General features: G+C 45.6%; 2 protein-coding genes across 5 annotated transcripts; one reads left to right on the top strand and one right to left on the bottom strand.

The window, feature by feature from the left end:
• On the top strand, positions 1-4,127 carry LOC102683928 (microfibril-associated glycoprotein 4-like). Of its 3 annotated transcripts, none has more exons than XM_069195764.1 (5): positions 1-461; positions 1,219-1,404; positions 1,774-1,870; positions 2,220-2,402; positions 3,060-4,127. In XM_069195764.1, the coding sequence occupies exons 1-5, from the start codon at positions 261-263 to the stop codon at positions 3,404-3,406; spliced, it is 1,014 nt and encodes a 337-aa protein (XP_069051865.1). In that variant the 5' UTR covers positions 1-260; the 3' UTR covers positions 3,407-4,127. The 3 variants fall into 3 exon arrangements, with proteins under 3 accessions (XP_069051865.1, XP_015204555.2, XP_015204554.2); XM_015349069.2 differs by having other exon boundaries at positions 376-592; XM_015349068.2 differs by having other exon boundaries at positions 376-1,404.
• A 5,120-nt stretch (positions 4,128-9,247) lies between these two features.
• LOC102684131 (vascular cell adhesion protein 1-like) lies at positions 9,248-17,053 on the bottom strand. Of its 2 annotated transcripts, none has more exons than XM_015349056.2 (6): positions 16,861-17,053; positions 16,261-16,527; positions 12,118-12,450; positions 11,394-11,630; positions 10,608-10,883; positions 9,248-9,795 (listed from the first exon to the last, which is right to left on the bottom strand). In XM_015349056.2, the coding sequence occupies exons 1-6, from the start codon at positions 16,913-16,915 to the stop codon at positions 9,731-9,733; spliced, it is 1,233 nt and encodes a 410-aa protein (XP_015204542.2). In that variant the 5' UTR covers positions 16,916-17,053; the 3' UTR covers positions 9,248-9,730. The 2 variants fall into 2 exon arrangements, with proteins under 2 accessions (XP_015204542.2, XP_015204541.2); XM_015349055.2 differs by having other exon boundaries at positions 16,261-16,530.
• Positions 17,054-17,512: the final 459 nt, after the last annotated feature.

Raw genomic sequence — 17,512 nt, forward strand, 5'->3', positions numbered from 1 at the left:
GCCGGGGTGCGAAACTGCATCACCAGCTGACACCACTAGGGGAGGCTGGACTTTGCAAACTCTGCAACAACGTCTGCAGAAGAAGTCCAACCCGCAGCCTTTCGGCGGGGAGCCTGTGGTCTAGACTACTCTTCCTTCCCGCGTGCGTCCTGGCCACCTTGAAAAGATGACCTCTTTTTGTAGATTGCCAGACCTACACTTCCCCCAGAAAGCCTGACGTCAGGAGAGTTCAGGATCTCTGGGTGGAAAGACGAACCTCCATGAAGCCTTTGCACAGCAACGCACACAAACTCTTCCCCCACAGAGCCACGGGAGAGATTAACGAGCTTAACGATCACCCAGCAATGAACAGATGCCCAGCGAAGCTGTCCAGCGGGTGGGAAACACAGCAGCATGCTGACGGCCCAGCAACACACCCCTTTACCAAAAGCAACTTGTCCTTCAGGGCACAACGCAAACAGGTGACTTATTCACAGTATTTGTTTGTTCAGCCCTGCGAATCACACCTCCTGTCACATTCTGTGGGGCTATAAAAAAGGGCAGTTCGGGTGCACAGACATGAGCTGTAAGCCGTGCAGACCGCAGAATGAAGGTAAGAGCGCTCCTATGAACTTCACCGCTCCTGTGACTGCAGAAGGTAAGAGAAGGGACCTGGAGACTCATTTTGAGAGATGAATGGCCTTGACCTCCATCCTCACAAGGGTCAATCCCGCCCAGTGTGCACAAGGCAGGTGGGCAGGGTTAACCCCCCTCTTCTGTGAAACCCACACTTAAGGACTCATTCCGAACTGCCTTATATTGTATTTTGCCTGCAACGTCAGTACGATCTCCAGGTGAGCCGAAAAATCGTTTTCACACTTTGCCTTATAAAATTGCAACACAAGGCCAATGACATTTACTGGGTTACTGAGCTTTTGCGGCAACCCACAACCTCTGTGTCATACCATGATGGTGTCATTCCTTAGCCCTGACACAAGATTAAGTGTGCTGTTTCTTTATCAAATAAAATCTACACTTCAATTCTTATTCCCCTACCCAAATTACTTAGAAAAATACTTTGCTGAAACCCCATACCATGCTCCAAACAGGTTGCTCAGACTTGCTTTTTTAAACGTCTCCAAGACAAAGGAAGCGTAGAACAATATTCATCGCCCAGCGAGGATGAGGGTTAAGGGTGCTCCCTGCCGTGTGTCTCTGACCTCTCTCCCCCTGTCCCAGGCCTGTCTGTTCCTCGCAGCCCTGCTGCCAGCAGCAGTTCACCCTCTGATGTTCCAGCCCCTGGACTGTGCTGACATCTACAACGATGGCTCCACAGCGAGCGGGGTGTACAGAATATACCCTGCCGGATCCACCTCCCCCGTCTACGTCTACTGTGACATGGACACCGAGGGGGGCAAATGGACTGTAAACTGCGGGGGGGGGGGCGCTGTGCCATCCTGCAAACTCCGTGTCTGAAGGAGAGCTTGACCGGCGCCAGACAAGCTTGCTGGACTTTCTGAATTTTGCTGTAGGAGCTGCACTTCATTTTATTATGCGCTCTATTCAGTTGTGGGAAACAAGATGTCATGTGCATCAAAAAAGTAATTTCCTTGCATCTTTAATAACCCAGGGATGACGGTAATCCCACACACTGTCATTACATTCATAGGAATTTTAAACACATACTGTTATAGATGAGAATCATGTCCGCATTTTGCTTTTTAAGCAATTTCGATATTGCCTGGGTTGCGGCTGGCTTGCTTTCCCTTACTCTACCTGAACTCTTGTCTGCAGGTATTTCAGAGAAGGACAGATGGCACGCTGAATTTCTACAGAGGCTGGGAGCAATACAGGAGGGGGTTTGGCCACGCGGCTGGGGAGTACTGGCTGGGTAATGCCTTCCTCGTTCCCGATAGCACTCTCGCTCAGGGGCAGCCTCGCCGTGCAGAGCTCACGTCTAATTCCCACACAATCAACCTCTCTGAGCAGGAACACTGCACGGCATTTTCTGTTTCCATGCTGTAGTCTGCATTCAGAGGGGGGGGGGGCTTATTGAACCATTCTCTTGTCCTACAAGTACAGCATTTCATTAATTTTTGAAAGAACACAAGTGAGAATGTTTCCGATTTCACGTCGGTGACTGTGAACAGAAATTATAGATGAATGCCATCGGATGAATAGAGCCAGGCAGCAAGGTGTGACTTATCGTAACCGTCCTCTGATCTGTGACCTCTCCGCAGGGCTGGAAACCATCCACCTCCTCACCCTGCGGAAGAAGTACGAGCTCAGGGTGGACCTGCAGGACTTCGAAGGGGGTAGAGCCCATGCCAGTTACTCCTCTTTCTCCCTCTCTCCCCTGGCAGTCAATGCCGAAGTGGATGGCTACACACTCCATATCAGCGGTTTCCAAGATGGGGGAGCAGGTGGGTCATTTCTCAAGAGAACGTGCTGTAAAATTATCCGTTCGTTTCAGAGATCCTCTTTCAGAGAGTGCCTCTTTCGCAATTTGGTGCTGCCATGCAGCTCCATAGCTGTTAATAAGAGATGAGGGCTGCAGATGACAGCTTCACAGGAAAAAAGGATGAGCTGCAAGTGGCTCAGCTTAGATTTGAACCTGAAACCTCCTGTACTGACACAACTAGGACATGCCCTGGTCACCCCATGGAGCCTTTCCTTGGGCGATCAACTAAAGAATCTGCCAGACTACACCCTGTGTCCTACTCTCCAACGTTCTCTTCCTGAGAAGCACTTTATTATTTGTGCTCGACTAAAGCACAGTAACATTTACAGGAAGAACACACTTGAAAGAAGCCCTTTTGTCATTATTCTAATTAAGTGAGAACCTTAAGAAAACCTCCAGAGATGCTGAACTCTGATTTTCTTGAACGTAGCGGTCTCTCACTTCGGATGTCGCAGTTGTTTTCTGAATATCTGTGGAAACGAAGACGAAGAAATCCTTCTCAAATTTAGCACATTTCAGCAAATTTAAATATGCTGAGATACACAGTTCTACGCAGGTGGATGCCCACTTTCTGCAAAGCTAATCACTGTCATGAACTCCCATCTTTTCTGACTTGCAGGGGATTCTCTAACAGCTATAAACAATGGGCAGAAATTTTCCACCTTTGACCGAGACCAGGATCCTGAGAATCTCAACTGTGCTGAGGTCTATTATGGTGCTTTTTGGTACGGTCCAGGGTGCCATGTTGCAAACCCAAATGGACTTTATCTCTGGGGAAGCTACCCTAGAGGCTGGGTTGGTGTTGTCTGGCATACCTGGAAAGGATCTTCTTACTCGCTGAAACATATTGAAATGAAGATGAGACCTGTGTCGTTAGCACTCTCAGAGACAGTGACAGGTTCTCAGCAATCCCTGCTGTCTCTTTCTGACCATGAAATGCTTAACCAAGACACTGAACCTCTTTAGTTCTTTTCGAGGTTGTGGTTGTGTTGTGTCGTGTAACTACTGTAAGTGATTTAGCTGAGTATTTCCATCAAATTTGTTCAGTTCTACCACTGCCAGTGGGGGTTTAGATTAAGCTGGCTGAGCCTCCAGGCTGTTCTCCTGGGGTTTCTCTGAATAGCCACAGACTATAACAGTAACTAGGGTGGGAAAAGTCTGTAGCATGTTAATGGTTTACTGTGTTTATGTTAGCAGGGAGAAGGGAGCTGTTACACAGCGGGAAATGGATTCTTCCTTTACAGAATTTTGCTTAGGAATAAGAATAATCAAAGAGAGGGGTACCTAATGCCAGTTCTGGGGGATCCACACATCTGCTGGTTTTTGTTCCACTTGAGCAATCAATTAAATAATCAAACCCTTCAGAGAACCAATGACCTCTTTAATTTGAACTCTTTGATTGTTTTTCGGTTTCTAAAACTTGTTGGAGGTTATCTTTTAACTACTGCGTTTCTTAAGCAAACTTAACATCTCCAAACTTGCAAAGGTTCGAAGAGAGCAACTTGTTAAAAGGATTCATTTAAGTGCAGAGCTCAACTGCAATGAAATGAGCAGTGGCTGAGCAAAATAAAATGTGCTCTAATAACCTTGGATCTTGTATATGTACTGTACGTGTATATGTTTATGTATGTGTGTGTTGACTTCAGCACAGGGAACTGATAAATAAATGACACACTGTGGATGTTAATGAGCTGGAAAGAAAGAAACAGAAAATGATGGAGATGGGGCATCATTGGTGTCGCATTCAATTCAAAACAGCACCTCTCAGATTCAAAGCATCACCGAGGACGGACAGGTTTCACCAAGATCTGAACTCAGATGGCTGGATTGAAATTCCAGAGTGCTACACTTACATTAGATGGGCCAGATATGCTAAGAAACAGGTGTTCTTGGAACATAGAAATAAGGAACTTGTAGTCTGGAACCAAAAGCCCAGCATCAATACTTAATCCGGGTCTATGGAGCCCTTTAAGAAACACCTTGATGAAATTCTTGGCTCAAGCTTAAGCTATTAGTAGATCTAATCAAACTAATGATGCATAGACCCCAAGTGTCAAGAAGAAACAGCAAGGCATGATTTTAAAAAGCAAATGAAGAAACAGCGCCACACTGCCAGGCGACAAACCTCTTGTTTATTATGGCTGCATGGTGCTTTTTCACCCCTGCTGGAAGTGGAAGGCAGTTTGCTATAGTGGACAATAATGTTCCTGGTAGGAGTGTTTAGAAGGCAGGACATGAGCAATGGGACCAACAGCATCTGTTGCATTTTTAATGTCTGTCTGTATATTACTAGACCTCACACACTAGCACAGGCAATACTGGGCACCATGACAAAGTGCCCTCTGCTTCAAAGCAACAGGAAAGAAAGCACTGCACATAATAAACAGGAGGTATCAATGATTTCCCATTTCTAACTTTTAACACCTCCCTTATGGGGGAGAGTGTAATGGGTTTTATTTTGTCTCTTCCCATTTGGGTGATTTATTAGCTGGGAATGTTAATGGCTTGAACCGGCCTGTTTATGGAGTAGAATGTACCACTGTGGGAGAAGTGGCAAGTGGAGCACAGGTTCATATGTGCTGACTTCACTTTCCCCTCCCTCAGATGGTGTGTGAGGCTGCCAGAGGCTCGTGAATCAAACCCAGGACCCAATGCTAATCACCTCTCCACTGTGCCGCCCCACTTTTATAAGGCCCGTGCTTAAGAATAACAGCGCCCATCTGGATGATGCAACAGCTGCCAAAGTGCGCCAGTCCGCTCACCACACATCAGCTATCAGTGAGGAGGATGACAGAGTGATGAAGCAAATTCATAGATGGAGATTATTAGGAGATCATAATTGGTAAAAGCCAGGAAACTGGGGTAACATCAATACTCAAGAATTTTTTAATGACCACAGAGACCAGGACCTTGGTATTATATCTCATCCAAAGGATGGTTCCTTTTTTTTTTTTACAGTGTAGTGTCCCCATCACTATACTGGGGCATTAGGACCCACACAGAATGAAGGGTGAGTGCCCCCTACTGGTCACACTAACATCTCTTCCAGCAGCAACCTTAGCTTTCCCAGGAGGTCTCCCACCCAGGTACTGACCAGGCTCACACCTGCTGAGCTTCAGTGGGTTCTCAGCTGTGTGTTGCAGGCAGCTGTTACATTGACAGCATTTACAGTCTTTTTTAAATAATAAATGTACTAATAATTTACTAATTTACAGTTTTGGAACATCCACAGTTTCGTGTGCTGTATGTATCATGGGTTTGTCTTGAAAATCCATTTAAAATGAGCAGGCGTGACACAGGGGTGATGATACAGAACTGTAGCAGCCTAGGAGGTCAAACACAAGCCTTTTTGGATGTGACACAGCGTTTTGGTCCTCGGTCCTTTTTCTTTTTCTTTTCAAATGCAACCTCCCGACCTGTGTAATGCTTCTGCGTGGACATTTCACGTTTTCATAGTCATTTCTATTCTCACCTCTCTCACCCCCGATGCACCACCCAGTGGGGTGTCAGCCGAAGAAGACACGCCTTGCAGGAGAGGTGCCTGCTCTTACTGATAACACCGCATCTGCTCTTGAACTGATGACCGAGGTGTTGCCAACCGAAACTCCTGTGGCACTATCTGTCATGTCCAGAAATCAGCGTAAACATTACAACTTCAAGAACACAGCAGATGAGCTGCAATATTACTGTGTTTAATATTGATACAGACAAAAAAACATTGAAGACTCAAAATTTCCTTCATTTAACCTGTGAGAAGACTGAGGTCATGGTTACCAGAACCCCCCCATCAGCTATGTAAAGCCAGTGCTATAACCCTATATGTGGATGCTACTGTACTTGAGTTTTAATCGAAATTGAAGAACTTGGGGGTCATATTCGATCCAGGCATGACGTCTGACCCACATGTTCAACATATTGTAAAAACATCATTCTTCCACCTCAGAAATATCGCCAGATTACATTTTTTCTCATGTTGATAGCTGTAATGCCCTGCTCACTGGGGTATCTAAATCCACACTGAACAAACTTTAGTCAGTCCACAATTTGGCGACAAGAAACATGACCAAATGTATCACATTAATCCTGTCCTGGAGTCCTTGTACTGGTTTCCTATCAGGTTTTGTGTCAATTACAAAGTCCTCAAGCTCACCTATAAGGCTCTCAGTATCTGTCTGACTTACTATCATCCTACTCCCCACCTCGCAACTTTCTTTCCTCTAGTTCTGGTCTCCTGTCTGTCCCCCAAGCCCGTCTACACTCTATGGGAGACAGGGCCTTCTCCTGCTGTGCCCCAGAGCACTGGAGGTCTATCCCTGTGGGTATCAGCAGCCATATCACCCTGCAACTCACAACTGGCAACCCACTGAAGCTAAGCAGGTGTGAGCCTGGTCAGTACCTGGATGGGAGACCTCCTGGGAAAAACTAAGGTTGCTGCTGGAAGAGGTGTTAGTGGGGCCAGCAGGGGGCTCTCACCCTGTGGTCCATGTGGGTCCTAATGCCCCAGTATAGTGATGGGGACACTATATTGTAAAAACAGGCGCCATCCTTCGGATGAGACGTAAAACTGAGGTCCTGACTCTCTGTGGTCATTAAAAATCCCAGGGCGCTTCTCGAAAAGAGTAGGGGTGTAACCCCGGTGTCCTGGCCAAATTTCCAATTGGCCCTTACTAATCATGGCCTCCTAATAATCCCCCTCTATGAATTGGCTACATCACTCTGCTCTCCTCCCCACTGATAGCTGGTGTGTGGTGAGCGTTCTGGCGCACTATGGCTGCCGTCGCATCATCCAGGTGGATGCTACACATTGGTGGTGGTGGAGGGGAGTCCCCATTACCTGTAAAGCGCTTTGAGTGGAGTGTCCAGAAAAGCGCTATATAAGTGTAAGCAATTATTATTATTATAATCAGAGAGTCCCCTTCCCTGAGCTCTTTCAAATCTAGACTCAAAACCTTCATCTTTAGAAGGGCCTTTATTTATCTAGTTCTGTGTCTGCTCCCCTGCTTTCCTTCTGCCTTTAAACCCTCACTGCAACTATTTAATTCTGCTACCTCCTCCCACAGATGGTAGTGAGTTGATAATGGCTGATGATCAGCTGGGAAAGAACAGGAAACAGAGACCGAGCACGCCTTTGAAGAGCAAGGTCTGACACTGATTGCGAATGTGTGACCCGAAAGGTCCGATTTCAAGACAGCGCTCTGGTACAGCTCCGGCAAAATAAGACTGGTCTTTTCTGTTGGGAGAACTAAAACTAAACTCCACTTGATCAAAACTGCCCCACAAAAAAAGGAAGGCGTGATGCTTCTTTTTTGGTATGAGGTTAGTATGAGGCAGTTTTGAGAGTGAATTTTAACAGGTCAGTCCCAGATATTGCGTCCATCGTTTTTAATCGATTTACGAAATGTAGTTCTCTGTTTTTTTTCTTAAAACTATAACAAAAAAAAAGAGCTCCGATGAACATAATACTTTATTGTACAACAACGGCTCCTAAGTGGCTCCTTACCTCAATCGGTGTGTTTCAGAAAAGGCTCCACATACATGTAACCCGAAGACCAAATGCAGTCATGCACCGCGGCAAAGTTAGCTTGAAGTTCCAAAACGATTTTGGCACGCCTGTAGCGTTTTCACGAAACGTCCTAGAGTTACGAAAACACTTGCTTTGTGTACAAAGCACATTGTGAATGTTTTCACAGTCTTCACTTTGTCGTTTGTATGCCATTGTTTTGACCACACACGAATATTCTTATGTCCATATCTTCGCAAGGGAAACACCTAGACTTGTGAAACTTTTCACAGCCTCTACATTATCAATTATCAGTGAGCTAATTCTCTTTTTGTAAACCTCAGGTTTTTCATTGAAGCGTAATTACACACTAACGGGAACACTGGGGGATCGCTGTGTATACACGTTCACAATGTGAGAAATACTGCTCAATACGGCTTCGTGCGAAAAACCAGTATATCACCATAGGAAGCAGCTCAGTCTCCAATTACCCAGACTATAAGCACGGGAATAAAGCTTTGTTTGATTTCTGAAACCCTTTCTTTATGTCCTGTTTTCAGTCAGGTAAGGGTCAACTATATACAAAATACTGCTGACAGCAGGAAAATTCCTATTCTTTTCTCAGCAGCTTATTAAAAACAGCACCCATGATGTTCAAACCGATTTTTTACACAGAAGACTGACACAGCTTTGCGTTGTGAATCTCTTTTTCTCGTGGTTTTATTCAATGTGGCACTATGCACTGGGATAGGGGGATGCTGTTCACGAGCCAATAGCATTTAAACCACAGCACCCACAATGCTGCAAGTAAGTGTTTTACACACTAAGCAGGTCCTCTGACCTTTCCAAGCCTTGCTTTGGGTTGAGAAACCTTTTTTAGTTTTTTTTAAATGATTTTTTCAATATGGCACCATTAGACATGCAATACACTGGGATAGTGGGGGGTCTTCTTCATGACTCAATAGCTTTTTAAGCACAACACCCACAATGTGTTTGTGAAATGTGTTTTCTTAAACCGACGTGATCAATATCCACCCTTCCTTCCGCCTTTTCCGTTACAAACACAATGGCGAGCTCGCTTCCTCGATACATGTAAATAGTGTCAATACGCGCGGCCGCAACCCACCGTCCGAGATTTCCAATGCCTCGTGATTGTATTAATAAAGTTGCACCTTCTCCTTGAACCCATTCTCCTGAAACTTCTCCTTGAACCCATTGCAGGACTTCGGCCAAGTCAAACAATTCAGTTTTCTAATGTAAGAGCTGGATGTAACGAGAACCGCCTTTGCAACACCGAAAAACAGACCTTGTTTTCTCTTCGTCACAAGTAGATTTATTCAAACCAGGTATCCACACCCCGTTTTAAATGTGCTTAATGAAGTCATGCTAGCATGGACGGCACATGGATTTTACAAGAAACAGCAGCGACTGGAATAGCGGACAGGTATATACAGTATCTCGATGCTCCAAAGCTTTGCCGTTCTGATTTTTAATATCACGTGTATTAAAAACTGTGGAAGACAAGGAAGGCACGAAGAAGATAAAATATTTAAAAAATTAATAAATGTTAACCTCGCGTCACGGTCCAGTCATCTTTCGACAGTTCCGTTGCACTAACCGAGAGATTTCGGGCGACTCGTTCATTTGCCAAGTGTCTCTTGTTTGTGGCCGCTTTTGCCCAGCCTGCACTTTCCTTTGTGTTTTGGGGGTGTCGGTCTTTTGGGGTTTTTTGTCGCTGCTCCTGAACATCGGCAAGGTCATCAGCAAAGCCGGAACGGGTGAGGTGTAGCTCATCCGACGAACATCGGAGAAACCGCCAGTCCGACAACTATCCAGCCGACCAAGGCGGAGACATCTACAGTACCAGAACAAAATAAACATGGAAACACTGTTAGAAGATTACGGGCAAGAACACGTACTGTATACAGTATGTATCTCAATTAGCAAAACTGAAAATGGCTCTTTAGAAGTGCTGTTTTAGTTGCTATTCAGAGAACATCAGTACATCCCATTTTGAAATCTGATAGACCTGCTAGTACCAGCGACACAAAACAAGTTGGAGGTCGCTGCTTCGGGAATATTGTTCAGTTTTATCGGGGGACAAAACCTGATGCTGCAAGAGGCAGCCGCTGTGAGCTCTGTGCCTGTATGTCTGAGTGTGATTTTGAGTGTAAGCTGTGTCTGCAACTGTCTGTGAACTGTGAGTGTGCATTTTGTCTGAGTGTGAACTTTGTGGGACTGAGAGTGAGCTGGTGTGTGGAAGAATGGAAGGCTACAAAGGAGAGGAGAACAATTTGGCCCCATCTAACCCATTTGGTAACTGGCATCTAATGAATCCATCAGCTCATCTAGCAACTTCTTGAAAGAGGCCAGGATATCAGCTTCAGCAACATGGCTGGGCAGCTTGATCCATACTCCCACCACCCTTAGTGTAAATGTGTGTCTCCTGTTGATAAATGAATGCCTGTCATTGCCCAAGGTGAAGCTTGAACCCACAATCCTTAAATGCAGAGTCTCCAGCTCTACTGCCAGCTCCAGCTAGGATTCATTGGGCTCAGGCATCTCCTAGTACTCCATTAGTGAAAGGGAAACAGAGTGGGCGGTTAGATTTGTGCATGAAACATTCTGTAGCTTACACAGAAAAGGTTTGGGCTGAAGCAGACTTACCGGGGGCATGATTTTTTAATTTAACCTTAAATGTCTTCTGAGCTTCTCCCACCTCATTCGTAGCGAAGCAGGTGTATATCCCAGTATTGCTGGTAGAGGCTCCATTGATGGTGACAGTGGACCCTCTGTCTGTGTACTTTACAGCCACATTATCAGCTGTAGAATAAGTCCAGTTGTATCTTGGGGGTGGGTTACCATCAGCACGGCAGACCAACACTGTTATGTTACCGGGGACAGTTTGTATAGTGTCTCCTGACTGGGAAAACACAGGTTTGTCTAGAAGAAATAATTAACAATTTTAAATTTCGCCCTCTCATCACTTTGCTTTACCTTTTATCAACAATTTTGTTTCAGTCTTGGCTCTATTGTGCTGACTCGCTGTGTGATTCTTTCTTTTCTTTATTCCAATTATGTTTTTTTATGTCCTCCATCAGTCCCGGGCAGCTTGATCTGCTTAATCTGCTATTCATCCTTGACCCATCTGGTCTCAGGGGGAGGGCTGCCCTCAGCTGTACAGGTCACACTGCTCTGCAGACTGTGATGCTCCTCCATGTCAACACTGAGGGGACACCCTGTGATCTCAGGGCCATTTGCAGGTTAAGGACACAAGGCTTAACCTGACATAATAACTGATATTCTCTTGAGAAACAGATAATTTCTCTTAGAGAAAACATGTGCTCCTGGTTGACACAGCAGGTAATATATTTGGTTCAGCGGTTGTGAAGCCTGCAGTGTCTCTGGATCAGTGCTTCAGTAAGAGCTTTTGGATATTCTGTGAAAACTCACATCTCACTTCTACCATCACAGTGTGATTCACAGTTCCCTGTGTGTTAGTAGCTTCATAGGTGAACTGTCCTTCATCAGTCCTGGTCATCTTGACAGAGGGGTCAATCTGCTGTCCATCCTTGACCCATCTGGTCTTAGGGGGAGGGCTGCCCTCAGCTGTACAGGTCACACTGCTCTGCAGACTGTGATGCTCCTCCAGATCAACACTGAGAGGACACCCTGTGATCTCAGGTTCATCTGTGAATAAAAGTATAACATTCAGTTCTATCAAATTATCCTTAATTAATTAATATCCTTAATCTGAATATGGAATACTAATGCAAGCTATCAAATTACAGTATACTGTCCTATTGATGCAGCCTACTCAGTACATTCCTACAGAAAAAAGATATGACAAAACAGTAAGTAGCAGCAGTATTGTGTCATCTGGTCCTGGTCACTGTACGAAGTCTAAAGCAGTCCGTCGAACTGGCGTAGTTTTATTAGTTCTAAATTCTGTGGTGCTCTGGCTGTGGCTGATGAACAAGAAAAATAAATTCCTGTTTAATCTGAAAACATGACAGTCAGTCGCGTAGAGCTGAAGTGAACACATTTCACCACTTAGTGGGATATCAGTGATGCAGAAGAATGCTTTTGACAAAGTGCACAATAGCAGAACACCAATAAAACAGAGACAAGCGCACAGAATAACTGAATCACAAATGACAAGGTTACATGAACTCACACAGCACTGTGATTTGGAGAGGATCAGACTGATTTGCAGGAGGGGGCTGTGGTCCTTCTGGTCCCAGGTTGAGCTCTGCCTCACAGGTGAGCTGCTGTCCACTGTGAGCTCTGTCAGCGGTGAACAGGTGTCTCACAGACACATTCACAGGTGTTCTAGTAGTGTTGTGAGAAAAGGTCTGACTGTGAATCAGTGTCTGTCCTCTGTACCAGTTCACAGTGAGGTACTGAACGGGAGCAATGTTCTGGACCTCACACTGCAGCTGGTACTGTCTCCCCTCCACCATCTGATCTACTGGGCTGTCAGAGCTGAGAGAGACACTGGCTGGGTACTCTGCAAAGGTAGAAAAAATGGTGATGTTTTTTCCTTTAGTTACAGTACGTTCCCTACCAAGCTCAATGCTATAGTTTAATTTGGTCTGGGGTCAGTTTTTTTATGAGCCCAGTGCTTACGCGAGGCTCAAAGAATGTGCCTTATTTTTTTTTAAAGAGAAGGAAGACACCGTTCACTGAAACAACAAAGGACGCGCCACAGAGTCTGCTCCTCAGCCTGTGGGAGAAACTGCTCTGAAGCTTGAAGTTCTAGGCACAGGGGAAATGCCTGCTTTTAAGTATTTCACAGTGAAAGTAAATATATTGTTACAGCTTTAGGTGACTATTTCTTAGATTAAAATACAGTTTGTGATTGCCAATGAGCAGTATAGAAACACATAATATAAGATCACATTAAGAACAAGGAAGGGGGACAACAAGAAGAGGAGAGAGAGGAGAGACAAGAGTCTGGAGGAGTCAGAACTTGAAGCTTGCGCCAGGCGAGAGCCCCTACTTCATGATCATCCAAACCTGACTGGAGCTACAGTAAGTATTTGAACCTTGTTAGAGAGGGATTGCTATTCTGGGTTTTTAGGGATCTTGGGTTTCCAGGGTAAAAGATACCTCAGTTAGAAATGTCTTTCCTGCTTAGGGTGCATTTTTATGAATAGGGATATAGGCTCCCATTTAGTATGTGGCATCTGGGGTGCAGAGAGAGAGATTTAAGTGCAGGTTGTATTGCATTCCTTTAGAAAGGCAGCTTATCTCTTGTTTGGCTTGTTAGGCATTAAGAGTATTTATTCTTTGTAGAAGTCTGGGGTTTTTCTGGGTGATTAGAATGTCAGGCCTCTGAAACGCCATGTTTGTAAATACTGGACATAGAGTAACTTGTATTTTGTATATATATAACATTACTTTATTAACCCTTTACAATTTCTTGCACTAGGAATTATCTTTTTGCACACCCCAGCTTGCTCTCTGAGACACACAGACAGGGGTCAGAGCACAGGGTCAGCCATTGTACGGCGCCCCTGGAGCAGTTGGGGTTAAAGGCCTTGCTCAGGAGCCCAACGGAGTAGGATTCCTCTGCCGGCTGCGGAATTTGAACCGGCAACCTTCTAGCCACAGGCGCAGATCCTTAGCCACAGAGCCACCGCTCCTCCCTTGCATGTTTTATGAGTGCCTGGATTACTACTTTTTTTTTCCCACCAAAGCTGTGCCAGAGAATTCACTTCCTATAATTATACTGTCCGGTCGGGTATATTCTGGAGAAATCACATAAAAGTTGGGGGTCATGAATATTTATTTTAGTTATTGACTAAACCGCATGGTCAGTCTCTGATTTTCACCATTTTTGTAACCCCCCATTTGTAACGATATAGATCTCATAGTGTCACCGTTTGGGTGACCCCTACATGCAGGAACTGCTCTTGCTCTGTGCTAGCGCCCTTTACCCCCTGCCACAGGCTCTCTTCATCTCCCAGAACCACCAGTGCAGCCAGAGACCAGACAAGACATTTATCATATGTAATATCCCATTCATGAACAGTAATCAATTCCCATACCCCAGCTCACCCAATGCACAGAGCATGTGCCATGACTTGGTCATAGAGCTGTCCAATTGACCCCAGGTACCAGAACCAAGTGTGCCACACAAACAGTCCAGGCTCTCCGGAACCTGTCCCAGTCGGTAACCTGGTGCCTCCTTACGCCACAGTGAGTTAACGGTGAAGTTCTTGGCATCCGTTCTGAACAGCGTGTGCCTGGTGTCCCCCCATCTTGTTTGTGTCTGAGTCCAGTATTTGGGTACAGGGGGGAGGAAGACAATGCTGGGGCCTTCCTCCTCTGCTCTCAGTCACTGGTGTTGGAGTCTGCTCCTGTCCTCGGTTCTGTCCTCACTGGGGGATTTTTGAAGCTCTCCTAACCAGGGCTGGACTCAGAGGGTTGAAGTGTCCCTGTGATGTTTTGGGTGGGAGCAGAGCTAACTGCTCTGGGCTCGTTCAGGAAATGGCTGTACGCAGTGGGCCAGCTGTAAGGATGCCTTGTCCGTGCCCTGCTCTAAGGGCCTACCCCCCTCGATCACAGGCACAGTCACACCTGTTTTGCAACCCCACATGTCACCCCTGAATGGTGTGGCAGTTGCCCCAACGTCTGCGCTAAGGTGGCCTTTGATCAGGGCAGGAATCTCAGAGAATGAGGTGCGAAACTGTATCAACGCCAGGGCAACACTGGACCATCAATGTAACTTAACGTCAAAACAGCCCTTGAACACCTGTGTGTAGAACCACACCCATTCTTTTCACTCCATGACTACAGCATGCCAGCAGGACTCTTCAGTCCAAGTATCTTCATTTTTATTCTCATCCATCTGTTTGCAGCAAGGGGCAACCAATCCTGATCCTGGAGGGGCAGGGTATCTCCGGGTTTTCCAGGTCTCTTTAAAGCAGCAGCAATCGCTGGGCTGGGAGAAGCTGATCAGTTGGTTTAATCAATCATAATACTGTAACATGCTGTTTTAATAATAATAATTGTTTACACTTATATTGCACTTTTCTGGCCGCTCCACTCAAAGTGCTTTACAGGTAATGGGGATCCCCTCCACCACCACCAATGTGCAGCCCCACCTGGATGATGTGACAGCCGCCATAGTGTGCCAGTACACTCACCACACATTAGCTATCAGTGGGGAGGAGAACAGAGTAATGAAGTCAATTTATAGATGGGGATTATTAGGAGGCCATTATTGGTAAAGGCCAATGGGAAATTTGGCCAGGACACCAGGATTACACCCCTACTCTTTTCGAGAAACGCCCTGGCATTTTTAATGACCACAGAGAGTCAGGACCTCGGTTTTATGTCTCATCCGAAGGATGGCGCCTTTTTACAGTATAGCGTCCCCGTCACTATACTGGGGCATTAGGACCCACATAGACTGCAGGGTGAGCGCCCCCTGCTGGCCCCACTAACACCTCTTCCAACAGCAACCTTAGTGTTTCCCAGGAGGTCTCCCATCCAGGTATTGACCAGGCTCACACCTGATAAGCTTCAGTCAGTTCCCAGTTGGGAGTTGCAGGGTGATATGGCTGCTGGCGATAAAGTCATAAAGAGCCGGAATGGACTGAAAACCGACAGACACACGGACTCTGTAGAAGCCTGATCTGGTTCACAGATGAAACATTACAAACGGGGAACAAGTGCACATAAAAATGTTAAAGCATTTATTATATTAAAGTATGTACTATGTTACCGCATGCGTTTAAAAAATGAGTTGTTAGGATATCAGCTACACAGTGGTTCCTGGTGTGACATGCGCGTTTCTTTATTCAGTGGATTTCATGATCAGGTAGCAAGAGGCTCTTGAAAAGCTCAGAAGGGGTCTGATTCATAAAGGCGCGTCTATCCACTGCCTCTGCCTAAATCTATGAATCCTAAGGAAACGCAAGCTGGTCTTTTTGCGAGCGTTTGTAAGACCGCACAACACCCTAAGAGCCCAACAGCCCGCCGCTGCTCCAAGCCTGGGCTGTAAAATTACCCCTTTGAACTCAATTCTTCTCTATCTTGTAACCCGTGGGCACTATAAAGGAAGAAATGCGCAGAAAGTGAACGCATTTTAAAGCGTTAGATTGTTCTAGAAGCAAGCACGCCGCATTTCTTTGCTGACATAAAGGTTTGATTCAATGATTTTTTTTTTCTGGTGTTCTTGTCCAGGTTAGATCTCACTCGCATCACACTGATAGATATAATCTCTCCTTCCAGTCAGGTAAGCTGTCTGAACAGGAATTAGAAACACTCTATGCACTATATTTCACAGCACGTATAAAAGGCTACTCACTGTACAGAATGATGATGAGATTCTTCCTGCACTGCTTGGGCTCAGTAAGGAAGTTTCCGTAGCACTTAGGCTCTGCAGTCCAATCAGTCAGACTGCTGACACTCCAGGTGACAGACTGGGCACCTGTTTTCATGCCTGTAGCTCCAACTGTAGCCTCCCAGCCCATTCCTCTGGGTGTCTGTGTTGCAGTGCAGTTCACTGTCACTGGGTCCCCATATCTCACCACAGGTTTCTGAGGGCTGATCTCAAGGGGACACTCTGGAACAGCTTCTGCAAAATAAGAGTTTTCACTTTGACGTAATAGGGAAAAAATTAACACGATATCTCCTGACAAAAACTGACCAAAATATTTTACAGGGATTGAGGATTTCATTTGCCTGTTTTTTTTTATAATGGTATTGATTCTCTTTCCTGGGTGAAAAATGGATCCTTCAGGGAACTGGCACAACTTTTTATTTTTAACTTATTGCCCTGAAGGAGGACATCACTTGTCTGTTTTTCAGTCCCTTAGGAGTAGGTGAGAAATCTGGATTCGGGAAACGCTGCTCCAATCCACAGAAAAATCCCGGTATAAACCCCAAGAATAAAAAAATGATTTACCCAAAGTAGAGGCAAGGATAAGTCCAAACACACAGGCAGTCCACAGAACACCCATCCCTGTTCTGTCTTCTGAAATATCCCTCTGAGAAAAGAAAAGTTTGCCTTCCTGCTATGAGCTGTGCTCAGGACAGCTCATGGAGCAACTGGAATAAACAAGCTGGTAATTAGACCGTTAAGTGCGCACTGACATGCTGTGTGCGTTTTCAGATTTGTACAAAACACCAAACGCCCACCCTTCCTTCCTTCCCTGAATCTACTGTAGCTGCAAAGTTAACCATGTGTTCATCTTTGTGAAACCGGCTCCATGAGATGTCTGTGTCTGCCGACAAATTGCTTTCTCCCAATGCAGTATTACCCCACATGGTAGGTGGCATCACCCACACTTTCCTGCAGGTGGCAGAAGGACTGAAGGTGAATGCAGATCTGGGGAATCAGCAGGAAGTGCAGAGTCATTATGATCCTTTAACTGGGGTCATAATTAGCTGATTATGCTGTTCCCTCCTCTGAGCCCCAAGGTGGAATCACTATTGCTATGCAGAAGCTACATCGTGTGCTGAGATTTATTCGGTTTTCTTCAGTTGTGTATTAGAATATTGGCACCAGTGTATGCATTTGGGTACAGCCTGGGTTCAGCACACTGCGCAGGGGCACA

This window comes from Lepisosteus oculatus, chromosome 11 (genome assembly GCF_040954835.1).
Source record: "Lepisosteus oculatus isolate fLepOcu1 chromosome 11, fLepOcu1.hap2, whole genome shotgun sequence".
NCBI lineage: Eukaryota > Metazoa > Chordata > Actinopteri > Semionotiformes > Lepisosteidae > Lepisosteus > Lepisosteus oculatus.

Coding starts and splice junctions, on each gene's coding strand:
- LOC102683928 (XM_069195764.1), top strand. CDS start 261: ATGAAGCCTTTGCACAGCAACGCACACAAACTCTTCCCCCACAGAGCC. Junction 1,871..2,219: donor GGCTGGGGAGTACTGGCTGG/GTAATGCCTTCC, acceptor ACCTCTCCGCAG/GGCTGGAAACCATCCACCTC. Junction 2,403..3,059: donor TTTCCAAGATGGGGGAGCAG/GTGGGTCATTTC, acceptor TCTGACTTGCAG/GGGATTCTCTAACAGCTATA.
- LOC102684131 (XM_015349055.2), bottom strand. CDS start 16,915: ATGGGTGTTCTGTGGACTGCCTGTGTGTTTGGACTTATCCTTGCCTCT. Junction 12,451..16,260: donor TCTCATCATCATTCTGTACA/GTGAGTAGCCTT, acceptor CTACCTTTGCAG/AGTACCCAGCCAGTGTCTCT. Junction 11,631..12,117: donor TCTCCAAATCACAGTGCTGT/GTGAGTTCATGT, acceptor TTTTATTCACAG/ATGAACCTGAGATCACAGGG.